Source organism: Crocodylus porosus, unplaced genomic scaffold, assembly GCF_001723895.1.
Source record: "Crocodylus porosus isolate Cpor-Errol unplaced genomic scaffold, CroPor_comp1, whole genome shotgun sequence".
NCBI lineage: Eukaryota > Metazoa > Chordata > Crocodylia > Crocodylidae > Crocodylus > Crocodylus porosus.
In genome coordinates, this window is record NW_017728925.1 from 11,740,323 (window position 1) to 11,755,925 (window position 15,603).

The 15,603-nt window shown below is 45.6% G+C and overlaps 1 protein-coding gene across 2 annotated transcripts in view; it reads left to right on the top strand.

Moving 5' to 3' along the window:
• Window positions 1–15,603, top strand: part of ABL1 (ABL proto-oncogene 1, non-receptor tyrosine kinase) — a 96,043-nt gene that overhangs the window by 71,669 nt on the left and 8,771 nt on the right. For both annotated transcript variants that reach the window (XM_019540807.1, XM_019540809.1), the window contains exons 4-6: window positions 6,001–6,273; window positions 11,711–11,795; window positions 12,162–12,339. In XM_019540807.1, the coding sequence (XP_019396352.1) occupies window positions 6,001–6,273; window positions 11,711–11,795; window positions 12,162–12,339 (536 nt within the window). The remainder of the gene's footprint in view (window positions 1–6,000; window positions 6,274–11,710; window positions 11,796–12,161; window positions 12,340–15,603) is intronic.

The following is a 15,603-nucleotide window of genomic DNA, read 5'->3' on the forward strand; positions in this document are numbered from 1 at the left end:
GTATAGTTTTTTTCTTTGGTTTTTTTATCTGAATTTCATGGATAGGTTTTTATTGGTGTCAGGGTTTGGAAAAATCTTTTTTATGACGACACTGAATTTTAGGCCAAATCAGAGCAGGTGGTATCTCTTCCTGTCCAGCACAGATGTTGCAGTGTTGTTCTAGGAGAGCATGGTCAGTGCTGATCTTCATGAAGTCCTTTCTTTTGGCAACCTGGTTGCTTAAAGATCCAGTGCTTTCAAAGAAATGTAGCAGGGTGTTAGTGTCCTTCCTGGGATGGCCAATTTCCCTGTGTCCAGTCAGGTCCAGATTCTGCTCCCAGTGGCATCAGAGGCAAAACCACTGTTTGGATTTCAGTATTACAGAATCGGCTCCTCTAAAAGAAGCTCCCGTAGCACAGGCTGGGTAGCCTAGTGTTATGCTCATAATAGCTTCTCAATTTGTCTAACTCAGCACTGTGGAAAACCATTTTCAGTCGTTGTTGCATCTGAAAGGGGTTTCTAGACAATTAAATGTTACTCGGTAAGGAAAAGGCTTTTTAGCTGTTTTAAGGTAAAGATTTGTATTGAGAGAGATCAGAGCATGTTCTTCAAGGCAGTGCATCCTGTATCTGAGGGGTATGGGTCTTGCAGCCTCTTCGTTTTCCCTCTGCCACTTCTTGTGACACAGCTAGGCTCGGTGAGGTTGAGATTAGAAATGTCGGTGGTCTGTGCCGCATACCCAGAAGAGAGCTAAAGGCTGGTGTGGAACATTATTATTCCTTCTACATCTGGTAGTTGACACAGCTTCTTTTCAAACTGGTGCCTGGGGTCATGGTGCTCCCTTGGGAAGATGTTAAGCCAGGTCCTCTGCTGGTTTAAATGGGCATCCTCCCATGACCACTTAACTGCATGGGGTCATGCACCTATGTAAAAACTTGTGTCTGGCAGTGCTCTTTATCCCAGGAAGGAGTCATGCAGAGCTAATGTCTGCAGTTCAGAGCTGTGCTAAGGAAGTTAATGGCTGCTTTTCCCCATGGTTGTTTTAATTGGCATTGCTGAGCATAGATACTGCCATGCAGACTTCATTAAAAGTACCTGAAGCTGACAGCGTTTGAAATATCAAATCCAAGCACCATGATGGGGAAAGGGCAGAGGATGCGATGCCTAGAAGAGAGAGAGCTTGTATCCATGTCCAGCCACGTGAAATTCAGGATGGCGCTGGGCCAGGCAACTTCCAGTCTGAACGGCTGGGTGTCAAGTTGTATTAACCACTGGGCAATAAGTCATCAGTTTAGAAAAAGAAAAGCGAATGGTAAAGCTCTTTCCTTCAGCTCCTTGGGCACCCTGGGCCTTCTCAGCCCCAGCATCTCAGTCTCATTAGTTAGCCCATCTGAGGAATTTAATATCTGCGAGCGCTAGTTAGGATGAATAGCTTTGGTGGGCTCATATCCTGTGACTGAGTGAGCACAGCACCAGGAGAAAGAGGCATTACAAAAATGTGCGGAACAACTGCTGCTTGGCACAGAAATATGCCTTGCATAGCACAGCTTTTTTTCCGAGGAAAATGGAAGGGTGTGGGAAGGGGTCACAGGCAAACAGTGACTTTTTAACTGCAGCTCTATTGAAATCAAACCCGCGGTGGCCCAGTTCAACAGTTTAAACAAATAAGAAATCCTCCAGGAGTTTTCTCTTGACCTCCCACTTCAGTCCGACCACCTCTTCTTTATTTTAAGGAAGGCAGTAAAAGTGTCCCTTCTTGGCTGGCTGGCGCAGGGCAACTAGCCTTCTGGTAAACCACTTCCGTGCTCCAGAGAGCTCGGGTTTCCTGAGTTGATAGTACTTGAGGGCAAGCCTCCTATTCAGTAACCAAACCAAATAAACAGCATTGTCCAGCTGGTTTTAAAATCTTGTCATTCTCAGCAGAAAGGGCCACAGGACAGTTTATCTTTATACAGTCTGTGTCTCTTCCCTCTTGGCATTCCCGTGGGTTGAGGCGACGAAAATCCATTCCTGGATCCTGGATGCTATTTGTGGACTTTTTTTTTTTTTGGCTTGCGGTAGGTTTTATGTATTTTGATTGAGTGTTTGCAGTTGCGGATGATGAACTGGCTTCAGCACAAAGATGCATCAGAGAGCAGCAAGGAGTCAGCCCTGGCCTCTGCTGAGATTTATCCACTCCCAACTCTGCTTTTCCCCAGAAGGTCAAAGAGCCTGTAGCAGAAAAGGGGAAACAACCTGGGGACAGGAAGCTTCAGGCAGGCAGCTGATTTCCACATGCAGCAAAGACTGGAGACCCTTGAAGCAGGTGGCCTGAGGGTTTGGTTTTTTCCCCCCTCTCGACAAGCAGTATGTCATTAGAACAGCTAGTTTTGGTCCCCTTCTGTCCTCACCCTCTTCCCCTTTCTCAGTTTGTCGTCTCACATGAACTAAAATCCATTATGTCTCTACAGGCGCAGTTAGCAGCCCCAGATGGTTCCTGGTGGAGTTTGTGCGACAGGAAGGCTGGGTTAACATTTTTCTGAAGGAGGCCTGAGGAATGGCAATGAATGCTTGAGCAGACTGTTTGCACAGCTCATTGCATTGCATAGGTAGCATGCCACTCATAGCTCCTGGTAGTTTCATTCTCTTCTGGTGCACACTAGAACTGCCAGATGCAGACTTGCACACATCATTGCGGTTCTGGTTTCCATTAGCGCTGATCGGAAGCAAGGCTGTCGGGATTGACTGTCAGGGTTTAATCATCGGAAAGGCCTTGTTTGCAAAACGGTAATACAGTGGAATCAGCTCAGCAAATCGGAAGTTTTATGCATGTTAAAACGTGAAGAGATATGAGCACGTCTTAATGGAGGGCAGGGCAGTGCAGGATTCTAACACCATGCGGGGCTACGTTAGTAGGAGCCTTGGCAGCAGATTCCTCTGCTCTAGTCGGCACCGGTGAGGCCACATCTGGAGTCCTGTGTCCAGTTCTGGGCTCCCCCACTACAGAAAGGATGTGGACAAAGTGGAGAAAGTCCAGAGGGGAGGGCCACAAAAATGGTTCAGGGCCTGGGGCACATGACTTAGGAGGAGAGGTTGAGGGAAATGGGCTTATTTAGGGTGCAGAAGAGAGGATTAAGGGGGTATTTAATAGCAGCCTTCAACTACCTGAAGTGTGGTTACAAAGAGGATGGAGCTGGACTGTTTTCAGTGGTGGCATGACAAGGAGTAATGGTTTCAAGTTGCAGTAAGGGAAGCTTAAGTTAGATGTTAGGAAAAACTTTCTCATGAAGAGGGTAGTGAAGCACTGGAACAGGTTGTGAGGTTGTAGAATTAGAGGTTTTTGAGACCTGGGTAGACAAAGCCTTGGCCAGGATGGTACAGTTGGGTCGTCCCTGCTTTGAACAGAGGGTTGAACTAGATGTGACCTCCTGTGGTCCCTTCCAGCCCATTTTCTGTGATTCTGTACCTGACTTTGCTGTGTAATTGCTGTGAGGTCTTTAACAAGTCATCTGAGCCTCACTTTGCTGATCTGTAAAGTGGACTTTGTAATCTGCCAGACAGGAATATGGGGGGGGGCAGTTCTCATATGGTGCTTTATAATCATAAGACAAAAGACACCATGTGAGTCTAGGTGCCCTGATTTGTTTAGTTTTTAATCCCAAGGGTTCCCAGTGCAGTAGTGATCTTGAACTACAATATAATGTTCTGTGCGTGCTCTTTATATTGTGCCCGTCAGTGCAGCGTCCAAACTGTGAGTGATGGCAGAAGCTGCTTTTACAGATAACCATCTGTGCAACACAGTGGTTGTGCTAGCTTGGACCACCAGGTCTAAAAGCTCTAGTCGACCCTGAGGATGCTCCACTAGCAGCTCACAGAAGATAGTTGGCTCATGTTGTGATGCCTTTCATCTTTTCAGTTGGCTTACTTTCCTGTCTTCTAGAACGTTTTTTTGCAAGTGCCTTCATCTTTTGTACCAAAAGTTTTTACATTGCAGTAGTGAAATGAGATGGAGACAGTTACGTTGGTATGGGAGTTCCTTCATGAGCTTTGCCAAGAACAAAGGAAGGTGAGGGAAGTCAAAAAGCAGGGAATGTGGCTCTCTTGCAGTTCGATGCAGGAATTCCCTGACTGGCTGCATGAGTCAGTGTGTTCTCACCAGAGCATATATATTGTTGTGGCTTTTGTTCAGGGCTTGCAGTCATGCTTGCACCAGTGTGCTGCTCCCACCCTCTTGCCCCTTCAAAGGATGTTATCCTCAGAGGAAATGCTGGTTTTAGCCAGGGATGATGGCCCCACACCAGTGGAGGAGGGTTCTCCTACAGCAGTTATCTTCTAGGCTCCAAATACCGGAGGGATGTTGAGTTTCCTAGAGGTTTTACAGAAGACAGCGCTCTTGTTAGTCAGGGTTTCACTTGAAAAGCGGTAGCCACAAAGGACTTGTAACAGCATAATCGACTGTGACTCACACCACTGCAGAGGCGCAGGTGGTGAGCTGGGGACATCGTTGCAGACCACACATTTTGGTTCTCTGCGGCTTCCTCTGTGCTGTCTGGCTGAACTGTATACCTTCCCTGCATGGTGACCACCAGGCAGACCCTGGGAGGCCTGGAACATGCAACGTCTGCCTGCTGAGACAGACTGTAAGATTTAAACTGCGTTTAATCATCTAAGCACTCTCCTTTTCTGGAGGCTTTTTAAGGCAGGTGAGGGGGGGGACCTCTCTTGCACCATTAGAGTTCCTCAGTTTGGGCAACTGCTGTCTGGTCTCCTCTCCTTTGTTTCCTCCCACCAAACTGACATGGAGACATGCAGTCATTTCCAGTCCTCATCCCTGCCCCCTTCCTGGGTTCTCCGCACCAAATACAAATCTTGCACAGTGGGGTTGCCAGGCTTCAGTCGAGAACTTGTGCTATCTGATTCCCGTCATCTTCGTTGCTTCCTCTACGTCCCCTTGTCTAATAGACATGCTGCCGGTGCTTCTTCTGCTAGCTCATCTGTTCTGTGAGTCAGGCCCGTGACAAAGCTGTGGCCTCTAGTTGATAAGTGGGGCCATGCAGTTTTGAGCATGGACCAATACACTGGTGCAATGAAACGCTCTCCTTCTTTACCTTAGAGGTTATCAAGATAATGTTGCTGTACTGTTTCCAGAATCCAGCCCAGCTTGTAGAAAGGTTGGGTTTGATTTTAAACATGGGGAATGTAGAGTGTTTCCAGCATCCAGCCCAACTAGCAGAAGGTTGGGTTTGATTTAAAGATGGGGCATGTAGAGTGTTTTATTGTAGGGTCACTTGAGTGGCATTTTTGAAATGGTACGTGAAGCTTCCTACGAGTAGAAAAAGAAAGATGTGTACGGCATTCTGTGTCAGTGTGGCCCAGCTGCCTCCTGGTCAGTGGTCAGGACTTTACATGTATGTAGCACCTTTTAACCAGGCAGATCTTAAAGCAGCTTGTGCCCATTGCTGGGTTGGAATGGCTCAGGCAGTTTGGCCCTCCCTCACAACACTGCATAACTGCTGGGAGAGCAGTGTCCTCCTGAAACTTCAGGAAGAATTGAGGAAGATGAAATGTCATTAGCGAAGTAGAAATCTGGTCAGGACATGGCCACCCTGCTTCTGAAAAGGGGGCACGGGAATCTTAAAGTGATTGCAAATGGCCAGGGTCTCCTTTGAAAGAGAGCACTTTCTGTACCCCTAGGGTGATTCAAGACTCTTGGCAGCTGTTAGTCCCAGTTCTGGCTGAAGGTTTTGCCTGTTCAGTCTTCTCCACCAAAGGTTTCCTCATCTGTATGTTGGTCATTCTTAGGCTCTGGTTAGCTCTTGAGGGCTAACCATAGAGTCATAGAGAAGTAGGGTTGGAAAGGACCTCAAAGCAAAAGGACTGCTGACGTGACTGCAGGCTCCTGGGTGAGCAACATGAAACCTAGGAGCCCTAAAACCCTCCCATAAACCTGGGAAACCAAAAAGCAAAGCCTGCAGGTCACTGGGGTTGTATCAGTATCCAGTGTGCTTTGTGCAAATGACCTCTCTCCTGCTTGCTCCTCAGCTGTACGTCTCATCAGAGAGCCGCTTCAACACTTTGGCAGAGCTGGTCCATCACCATTCGACTGTAGCAGATGGGCTTATCACCACTCTACATTATCCTGCCCCCAAACGCAACAAGCCCACTATTTATGGAGTATCTCCAAACTACGACAAGTGGGAAATCGAGCGAACTGACATCACCATGAAGCACAAACTTGGAGGGGGCCAGTACGGAGAAGTGTATGAAGGAGTCTGGAAGAAGTATAACCTCACTGTGGCTGTGAAGACCCTGAAGGTAAGAACAGATGCCTTAAACATTCCTGTTTACCTTACAATGCTTGGAGCACGGATTTGAGACCGTTCTGTTGCTAGAAGCGATGCTTGGGTTGTGCTTCATCTGTCCCTCAGCTGAGGTTAGATGATACCAGTAAATAGAAATCCTTCTTTTGCATATTGCAGCTGGTCTTGTAACATCTGGGCCTGTGGGTTGACTGCGTTTATTGGTCCTTTCCAGTTGTTTTACCCTTGTGTGAAAGCTGGATGATTTTCATTTTAAAGACTTTGTCCATACAACAGCTACAGTGAACTCGGGGTAGCTGCTTACAATGCGATTCTGACTTGTAGCATACCCAGGATCTTATCATCACATCCAATAACCCAGATGAAATTTTGGATGTGCGTGTCTTAGTTTCAAATATGAGTTGTTCATATGTGAACAGAACTGGCACAAGTTGTTGAGAAATCTTGTGGGTTGTGACATGGGCAACACAAAAATTGGAGATCGGGCTGAGGCATACTCGAACTCGTAGCAGCTATGTTAAATGTAGTAACCACAGGTGGTGTTTGTCCCTAAACGCTGTCCCTAAAGCTTGTGTAGGTGGAAAATGAGTATTTTGTGTAGCTATCCACTGTCAAAAGATTTAGGAGAGGAGGAACGGGTCAGAATTCTGTTTGTGGCTCTACCATTTAGTGTCTCTGCTCCCCTTTCCCCATCTGTTGAAGTGGGGACAGTGGGCCCCACGGACATGGTGATGCCTAATTCATTAACACGGTAAAACTACCCTGAAGTGTTGTAACACCTTCTGTCCATGTTATTTGATTGTTTCATTGTTTGCACTTGCTTGATACCATGTCCTCATTGTTTGAGTTTTGGTGTGATCTGGTGATGCAGAAACAGAACAAATGAAAACTTTTCTCAGGTTGGAAAGTCTGAAAAAGAGACTTTAAAAAAGCAGTGGTTCTCAACTTTTTTTAGACTCGAGGCAAGTTTCAGAAAAAACCAGCTTTTAGTTTTCACGTGTCTTTTGACTACCAAAAAACAATAGAACAGATCTTCTGTGGCAAAGACCCCCACAGGTCAGAATGCTTTGAACACTGGATTCCTGTTTGAAATCTCTGGGTTTCCCTTGTGAATCGTGTTTGCACACTTACCAGTGCTAACATTGCCTGGCACCCTACGACACCCTTGTGAGAATCTCGCAGCACCCTGGTTGAGAATCACTGGCAGAGAGGCTTCATGCCTGAGAACAAAGGGCTCGGACAGTGGGTCTCAACCTCTTCAGACTCATGGCACCCCAGCATAACATTTGTGAATGGAGCAGCCCTCCGTTTCAAACATGAACTCATTTAATACAACACTTGCCTCTTTGCAGAGGGATGTGGGAGCAACCAGGCCAGGACACTCCAAGCCTGCATTTGATCTGCTCATCTCCTTGTACCTGGCAGCACCCATCAAAGGATCTCTCATTGCCCTGGTTGAGACTCATCTGTCTAGAGAAAAGCTGCCATCGCTCATTGCTTGAATCCTGGCTGGTGCTGTGTTTCTGTGTGGTTCCGGTCTGTTTTTCATCTGGGCTTTCAGTTGTGCCCGGCAATTGCTTTTTCAAAGAGCTGCTGGTCCCCAGCAGTTTGATCCAGAAGAGTCTAACATTTTGGATTCCCTTTCTGGTTTATGCATGAGGAGGGCGACACCTAGCGTTAAATGGGATCATAGTTCACTGCGCAGGAAAGTGCAGTGCAAATCTCCTCCCTGTCCTTGAACTCTCCGCCTTGCAGAATGGGGATTAAACTAGCTCAATGAACTGCTTATTTAGAGGAAGAATGAGAGGCCGGTTGTTTTGCTGAAACACTGGGCTTATTGCAGCCCTCTCCAACCTGCTGCCATTGTGACACTTGAGAGAAAAGTGGCATTTTCAAAGTGTTTTTCCTCTCATCCCAAAGAGTTATTGTGCTTCTTTCACCTTGGCTTTGAAAGGCCCCTGTCAACAATGGCACTGAACCCTCTTGCCAAAAACCCGTGTTTGTGCATCAGAAGCAGGTGCCTTGATGTGAGCCATGACTGCTTCGAACATGCCAAATAAATACTTAAAGAAGCATGACTGAAAATGGTTCATAATGTAATGCGGAGCAGCAGGCTCCACTGGGAAATGTCAGAACGCCCTAAAAGAGACTCCAGAAGTGCCTGGATGTGAAATTATGCACACTAACCCATCCTTAAAAGCCACATTGTAATCCACCATCCTTAAATCCATCAATCTACTGTCTGACAGGTGGGATTATGACGCTCTTCAAAGTTTTGGGTAATATTTTAAAACCACATTTATATTCCAACTACGGCTCAGGAAAACAAGTCCTCAGCGGGTTCTTCAGAGAAACCCAGAGGGCTCATTTTATTTTTCTTTGAGAGAATTTTCTGACGCTCTCTTGCTTTTCCTCTCTAGTTCAGATCTGTATATGAGACATAATAATGAAGGCAAGGAAAATGAGCGGGGAACATCTCCTTGGTGCTTCTGATAGCCTGAGTACTTAAGACATTCCTTTTTTGCATCTCCCTAGAACCCAGCTCTCACTCGGTTTCCTTTAAGCAGGCTTGAAGTAGCTCGCAGCTGTCTTTGCAAAGCAGTTTCTGCAGAGAGAAACCAAGGGCCAAAATGAGACTTCTGTGCTTCAGTTGCATTTAACTACACAGCGCTACTTAGCCTGGTGTTTGCAAATCTCCCATTAGACTATTCCAGTGGAAAATCAGCATACCAAGACCAAACGTGTCAGGTGTGTTTGAGGACATTAAGAGCCCTGATTCTCCAAAGCCAGTGGCATTTTGGAACTGAAAGAAGACTTGCTAGTGGGCTGACTTTTCCAATTTGATATCAGCACGAAAGCCATAAGAGGATCATCGAGTCATTTTGGAAAGATCAAGCTTGCATCCCCAAGCTTTGTTCTTTCTAGCTGTTTCTCAAGCAGTAATTGGACTAAATAGTCAGCACTGCTATTCCTCAAGAAGGGGTCTGCTTATAACAGAAAGCTACTACAGGGTAAAAGGAGGTAGTAGCAGTAGCTGTGCATCTTCTTATGCTGTGATGAGTGGCATCCAAACCACAGAAGTGGCTTAGGTGCAAGCACCTACTCTGGACTCCTTTAAGAGATATTTGGACATTTATCTTGCTGAGATCCTTTGCCCCCAGCTGACTTCCTGCCCTCGGGGCAGGGGGCTGGACTCGATTATCTTCGAGGTCCCTTCCAGCCCTAATGTCTATGAAATCTATGAAATTACCCTTCAGTGAAAGAGGGCTGAAGTCCCCCCTGTCCACCCCTCTTTTTACAGTGAGTTAACTGTTTGTGTGCCCATGCCCACAGGTTGTACTTGTGGCACATCCAAGCTAACATGAGAATTTATTGTTAAGGCCAAGTGAACTTCTTTATTTCCTCCAGTTACATTTTGGTGTTGTCTAATATGACACAGATTGGAGAACATAGAAACATGCGGTATTTTTTTTAGTTGGGTGCTGGATGGCTCGGGGAGGCGATCGGTGACTGAAGACAAAGCCTCCTAACCTTCCACATCATTAGTCTGAATCCAGAATGTAATTGCCATGTGAGGGCTTTTTGATAGCTTATGTGAAATGAGCTGATCATCTCAGCCCAGCTCCTAGTCCAGCTCAGATGTCTAGTCTACGTCCATCAGTCCTGCTGTAATGACGTCCTTGTTCGTGCCGGAGAGGCTGGTGGTCTGAAGTGATCACGCAGCTCCCATCCCCTGAGGTGGTCTCTTCAGGTCCAAGTGGAGACGCAGCAGTGTTGCACGAGGAAAGGATGCCTTTTGCTCTACCTGTGGGTTGCTGTTGGAGGAGATTGAGGGTGGATCAGTCCTGGAGCTCTTGTGAACATTAGACTTGCAGACGCACCATTCTTATGGTAATTCTCTGCCTTTGTTTCTGTTCCATTAACCTCTTCATTGAGGGGTAAGAGATTTAACACACAGGACCGATCATAATCTTCTGCACAGAATGAGCCTGGCAGAATTTATAAATTGTCCATTAGATAACTAGGTATTTGGGGTCAGTTTTGAAACCCAGATTATTAACCCAATTTCCTTTGCCAACGGAAATGGTTTAAGGGCCTTGCAGCTGTGTAGTATCGACAAAGAGCACTGAGGAAATTACAGCTGCCAATCAAATTTAATTGGCAAGGAACAGCAAACGATGGTGTGAGGCTGTTTGAATAGGACTACCGCCGCTAAGTGCAGAACGCTGCCAGCCGGGTCCGTGGGAGCAGCCCGGCTTGGTGTTATCAGCCTCACCCAGCAGCAGCAAATCTCTTGCAATCCTGCCTTAAAACATGTCTTCCACGTGGCCTTTCAGCATTAATCCACCAACAAGGGGAATGGTGATGTAGAAAGAAGAGTTACCTTTTAAAAATATATCTGTATTTTTGCACCACTTTAAAACAACCTTCTGGCCATCCGGCACCTGCTTGTTCAGGAAGACTTGTTCCTCTGAGCAGGGACGGCATCTTCCTTAGCCTTGTGCAATGCCCTGCAACATTATGGTACTAAATAAATAATTAGTAGGGACACGTCTGCCCAGAGCTTTTACCTTGCATATTAGACTCTAAGGGCACCTATATACGTGCCGGACATCTGCTCTGACACATGGTAATTGGCACATGTCCAAGCAGACTCAATAAATTGTGGTTGCTGGAGCGTGTTAATTAATGCACTCCAGCTGCCTCTGTGTTGCATCTATTCTGCATCCCCACACTTCAAAATGGCAGTGGGGGCACTTTAACTAAAACTCGTTGAACAAGATTTAATTCAAGCACCCCCACCACCATTTTGAAGTGTGGGATGCTGAATTCATGTAATGCTGCAGGCACTCTAGGAGCCACTCTAATTAAAGCACCCCCCCTTGACCACAGAGCATGCGTATAGATGCCCTAAAAGCCAGGAACAAACATACAAGCCCTAAAACCTTGACTCTTTGGTCATGGAGTACTTGCCATCTGCAATTGAGTAGCCAGCAGTATGAGTGCTCCCTCTTTCAAATGGTGGATGTGGTGGAGCACAGCAGCTTAAGGCAGCCTCAGATGTTTGCACATATGGATGGTCTTAGCATTTTTCCCCCTTGTCACCATAGCACCATTTCTTCTGTCATGAGAGTGCACAGGTGATGTTTCCCCTCTAAATTCTAGATGATTTTGCAGGAGAGGAGCCCAGGACAGAGGGGGAAATACCTTTGTGTATCCAAAGAAATGGATAGGATAGAAGAATGATAGTGGAGCAGAGAAGCAGACCCTGAAGCTTCCTGGCACTGTGGTGTGGCTGCAGCAGGGAGCAGTGATCCTGGAGCAGTCATGACTTATGCTGTCTGGTTGTGATTACTCTTCAGTCCACATGCTGAGATCTGTTTTCCCTTCGTGCAAATTGTGCTTGCTGAAGTTCTCCTGTTTTGCTGCAGGAGGACACCATGGAGGTGGAGGAATTCTTGAAAGAAGCTGCGGTAATGAAGGAGATCAAGCATCCTAACTTGGTGCAATTATTAGGTAAGTGATAAATACCCAGCAGAAGGATTTAAACTAAACCCCTGTGCAGTGATATGGATGTTTAAGGAGCAGTTAAGCTGCTTACCATCCCAAGCCTTTAGATACAGGCACTTATGCTCTGGCAAAATTCACAATTCCTGAAAGTAGTACATGATTTTTAATGATATATTCTTCCTTGCATTTAAGATGCAATAGCCTAAAGCAGGAAATGTAAAAGAGATTACTAACCAGTTTCTAAGAAACAGTCTCTCTTTCCTATCCTTCACCCCTCTGAGCACACACTTATAAGTTGCCCAGAAGGACAAAATCTGAAGACTTAGGCATCCTGGAAGCAAATTATTGTGTTTTTAATGTTTCCCTCAATAGGGGTGTGTACACGAGAGCCTCCATTCTACATCATCACTGAGTTCATGACATATGGGAACCTGCTTGATTATTTGCGTGAGTGTAACCGGCAGGAGGTGAATGCCGTGGTGCTGCTGTATATGGCCACTCAGATCTCCTCAGCCATGGAGTACCTAGAGAAGAAGAACTTCATACACAGGTAGGAAGGATGCAGAGCACCTTCCCACACTCCTTGAGTTATCATAATGCCTTGCAGAGTACCTCAGTATTGTATCCACATGCGTTACATGTCACAGCTCAACTTCTTGGCATGTCTTGTGCTGCTGTTGAATGTCGTGTGTTAGGTAATACTTTACAGGGGCCAGTCTCGGGACTGCTCTTCAGCTAAGGTGTTTTTTTCTTACTTGCACACATTGTGAAGGTAGGTATTGATGTGCATGAAGAGTAGCATTTAAGTTCTGACCTGCTGATTTAAAAGCAAGCCACTAAAATAAACAGGGCTCTTTATCAAATAGATTGCCTGTTACTCCTCTGGCATTAATGTTCAGCAATAATGATCTCTTCCTTGAAACGGTTGGCATTGTTATATACATACTAGTAATCACGGTAAAGCCACCTTCTGCTGCCTTTTCATCGTGCTTTCATTTTCTGTCACCCTAGTTTCATCTGCTCTGGGGATTGTTTTCTTTTATTGCTTGAATTGCATGCATCTGTGTGTTAAACATCTTCAGAGCCTTAAAATCTGGAGGATTTTGACCTTTAAATGTGCAGCAATTATGGCTAGTGCTTTGCATTCTTTGTCTGTGGAAATGACCTCCTAGCAATATAATGACACATCCTAGATGAAGACTTGAGAGTTTTTGCTGGGTTTTCTTTTTTAATACAAGAAGTTCTCTGTGCCACTGCCTGACCTTTCCTATCCAATTAGCCGGAGTATGAAATCTGCCCATCTCCTCATAGAGATGAATGAGGCTCATGTGTAAAACGTAGAGGTTCCTTGTTAAAACATGCATTCCCTATGCTGCACACAAACCTGATTTGAGCTCTCCTGTCAGTCAGGAAAGCTAACTGTGGTGCTACAAAATTGAGCTTTCCCAACCTCTGATATGCCCTGTTGTATCTAGTCACCTCTGCTTGTAGCAAGCAAACGTTCTGAAATGTTCTGCTGAATCTCATTTCTCTGCCGCCTTAAGGACTTCATCTCCCATTACTGGTAATGGCCCAGATAACTAAAGTAAATAGAAACTTTTTTTCCTTATAATGTGCCACCCCCACATCCACCAGGGCTGTTATTTCACAAGTGATGTCACAGTGCACGTTCACAGATTCAAATGCTGGGCTGTGACTTCATTTAATGAACTGGGTAGGAGGAGGAATGTGATTATGAGAGGAGTTTTATATATAGAGACACACAACGGTGATCAATACTGAGGAGAGGGGATGTCCAGAAACATTACGCAGTGTTTTAATGGGCCTCTAGTGCAATTTTTCTAAAGTTTGAGCTCTGCAGGAATCTTTTTGAAGAGCCGCTATCAGAGGCAGATCTTGCTGAGATATGAGGTAAATGCCTGTTCTTATTTTGTGGAAGAATCCATTTCTAATTTGATGTGATGTAGTCTGGAAGCTTTATACAAAATGTAACATTAGTAGAAATATTTTCATGTGTCTGATCCTCTTACAAGCACGATGCACTTTGAGAGAGATTACCTGTGAGCTAGTGATGTGGCAGCCAGTCTTCACACAGCCCTTTCTTAATGATAAGTTGGTTGTTGCCCCTTCTTCTGCAAATCCAAGTCTATGTGAAGGTGCGTGCAGGAATATTTTGTATCGCGTGTTTCCAGATCATGATTCCAGCGGTGTGGAAGACCAAAGACAGCCGCTAGTCAACCCAACTGTAATGATCATCTGGAGGTTTAGGTTGGAAAGCCAAATGTGGCTGGATATGATGCTGGCCATATCACCCCTTCAGGGGCTTTTGGCTATGCCTCACAGCCTTAATCGTGCTTGCACAGGTTCATCCACAGCAACTGTTGGGTTTCTCTTTGATCATCCAAACTAGTCAGGGGGGATCAGCAGGCACTGGGAGGAGTCCCTGTTCCCCCGAGCACTGCCAGGAGTGACCAGGAATAACGGTCACAAGCTGGCAGAGGGTAGGTTTAGGTTAGATATCAGGAGGCGCTACTTCACGGTCAGGGCGGCTAGGGTCTGGAACCAGCTTCCAAGAGAAGTGGTGCTGGCTCCTACCCTGGGGGTGTTTAAGAGGAGGTTAGATGAACACCTTGCTGGGGTCGTTTGACCCCAGTACTCTTTCCTGCCATGGCAGGGGTCGGACTTAATGATCTGCTCAGGTCCCTTCCGACCCTAGAAACTATGAAACTATGAGGTGCCCCATTCATGATCAAAGTCCATAGGAATAGGAAGTTCAGCCTGCTGTGGTGGTGGCAGAGTTGATGGACTTCTTGGGCTTATTTTCAAAATAAAGAGGAGATCTGAGTCCTGAGAAGTGAACTAAATATTTTCTCAGAAATGTAATCCCAGGAAACACATTCATTGTTCATATCTAAGTCACTTGTAGAGCTTCTTGCCCCAAGATACCATTGAGACCACGAACTCTAGCAAGATTGAAAAAATAAAATTATGGGGTCTGAGAAGAGCTTGCAGTATGGTAACAGCATAGATGCAGCATGGAAGAGCTTTAGAAAGAAATAACCTTCCCCACCCCGATATGAAGACTTGAACCAGTTTCCAGCTTCTGAAGGGAAAAAGGAGAACAACTCCTCTGTGGCTGGTTATTTCATAACTAGTTTCACATGATTTGTTGAGTCTTCCTCTGTATCAGCTTGTGCTGGCCACTGTCGTAGCCAAACACCTGGGCTAGATGGACTTGGTGGTCCAATCTGGTACAGCAGTTTGTCTGCATCTCCGTATCGCAAGGATACGTGAGACTTTCAGCTCATGACTGGGCAGAGATTTTCCTGCTCTTTACAAATAATGCTTTGCACTTGGGATAAAACCTCTTGAATGCAGCATGTGGAAGTGCCCGATTGTGGTATTTGTTGCTTGGTCTGATATGTTTGGAAAAACTAGTGCAGCTATCTTTTAAACATGGTAATCCAGGAGGAAAATTGACTAGAAATGGCATGGGAAGTGACTTAGGGCATTTTGATTGCCTGGCTTGAGTGAAATGTAAAAACAAAAAGGGGAAAATGGTAAGGACCTTTAAACGCTTATTGTTTCAGTAAAACAAGACAAGCTCAGACAGTTTGTCGTTTAAAATGATTTTTATCGTGGCAGTGGCAGCTTTTATTGAAAGTGAGCTTTTTTTCAGAAGGTTTTGATTTCTAATTTTTTCTTTTCAAAAAAGGAGGCTGATGACACCTTCACTAAGTAGTAATGACAACTAATCTGTCCCTCTCTTGTTCAATTTCCCCAGAGAAAATATACGCCGAGCCTCGGGGTCCTT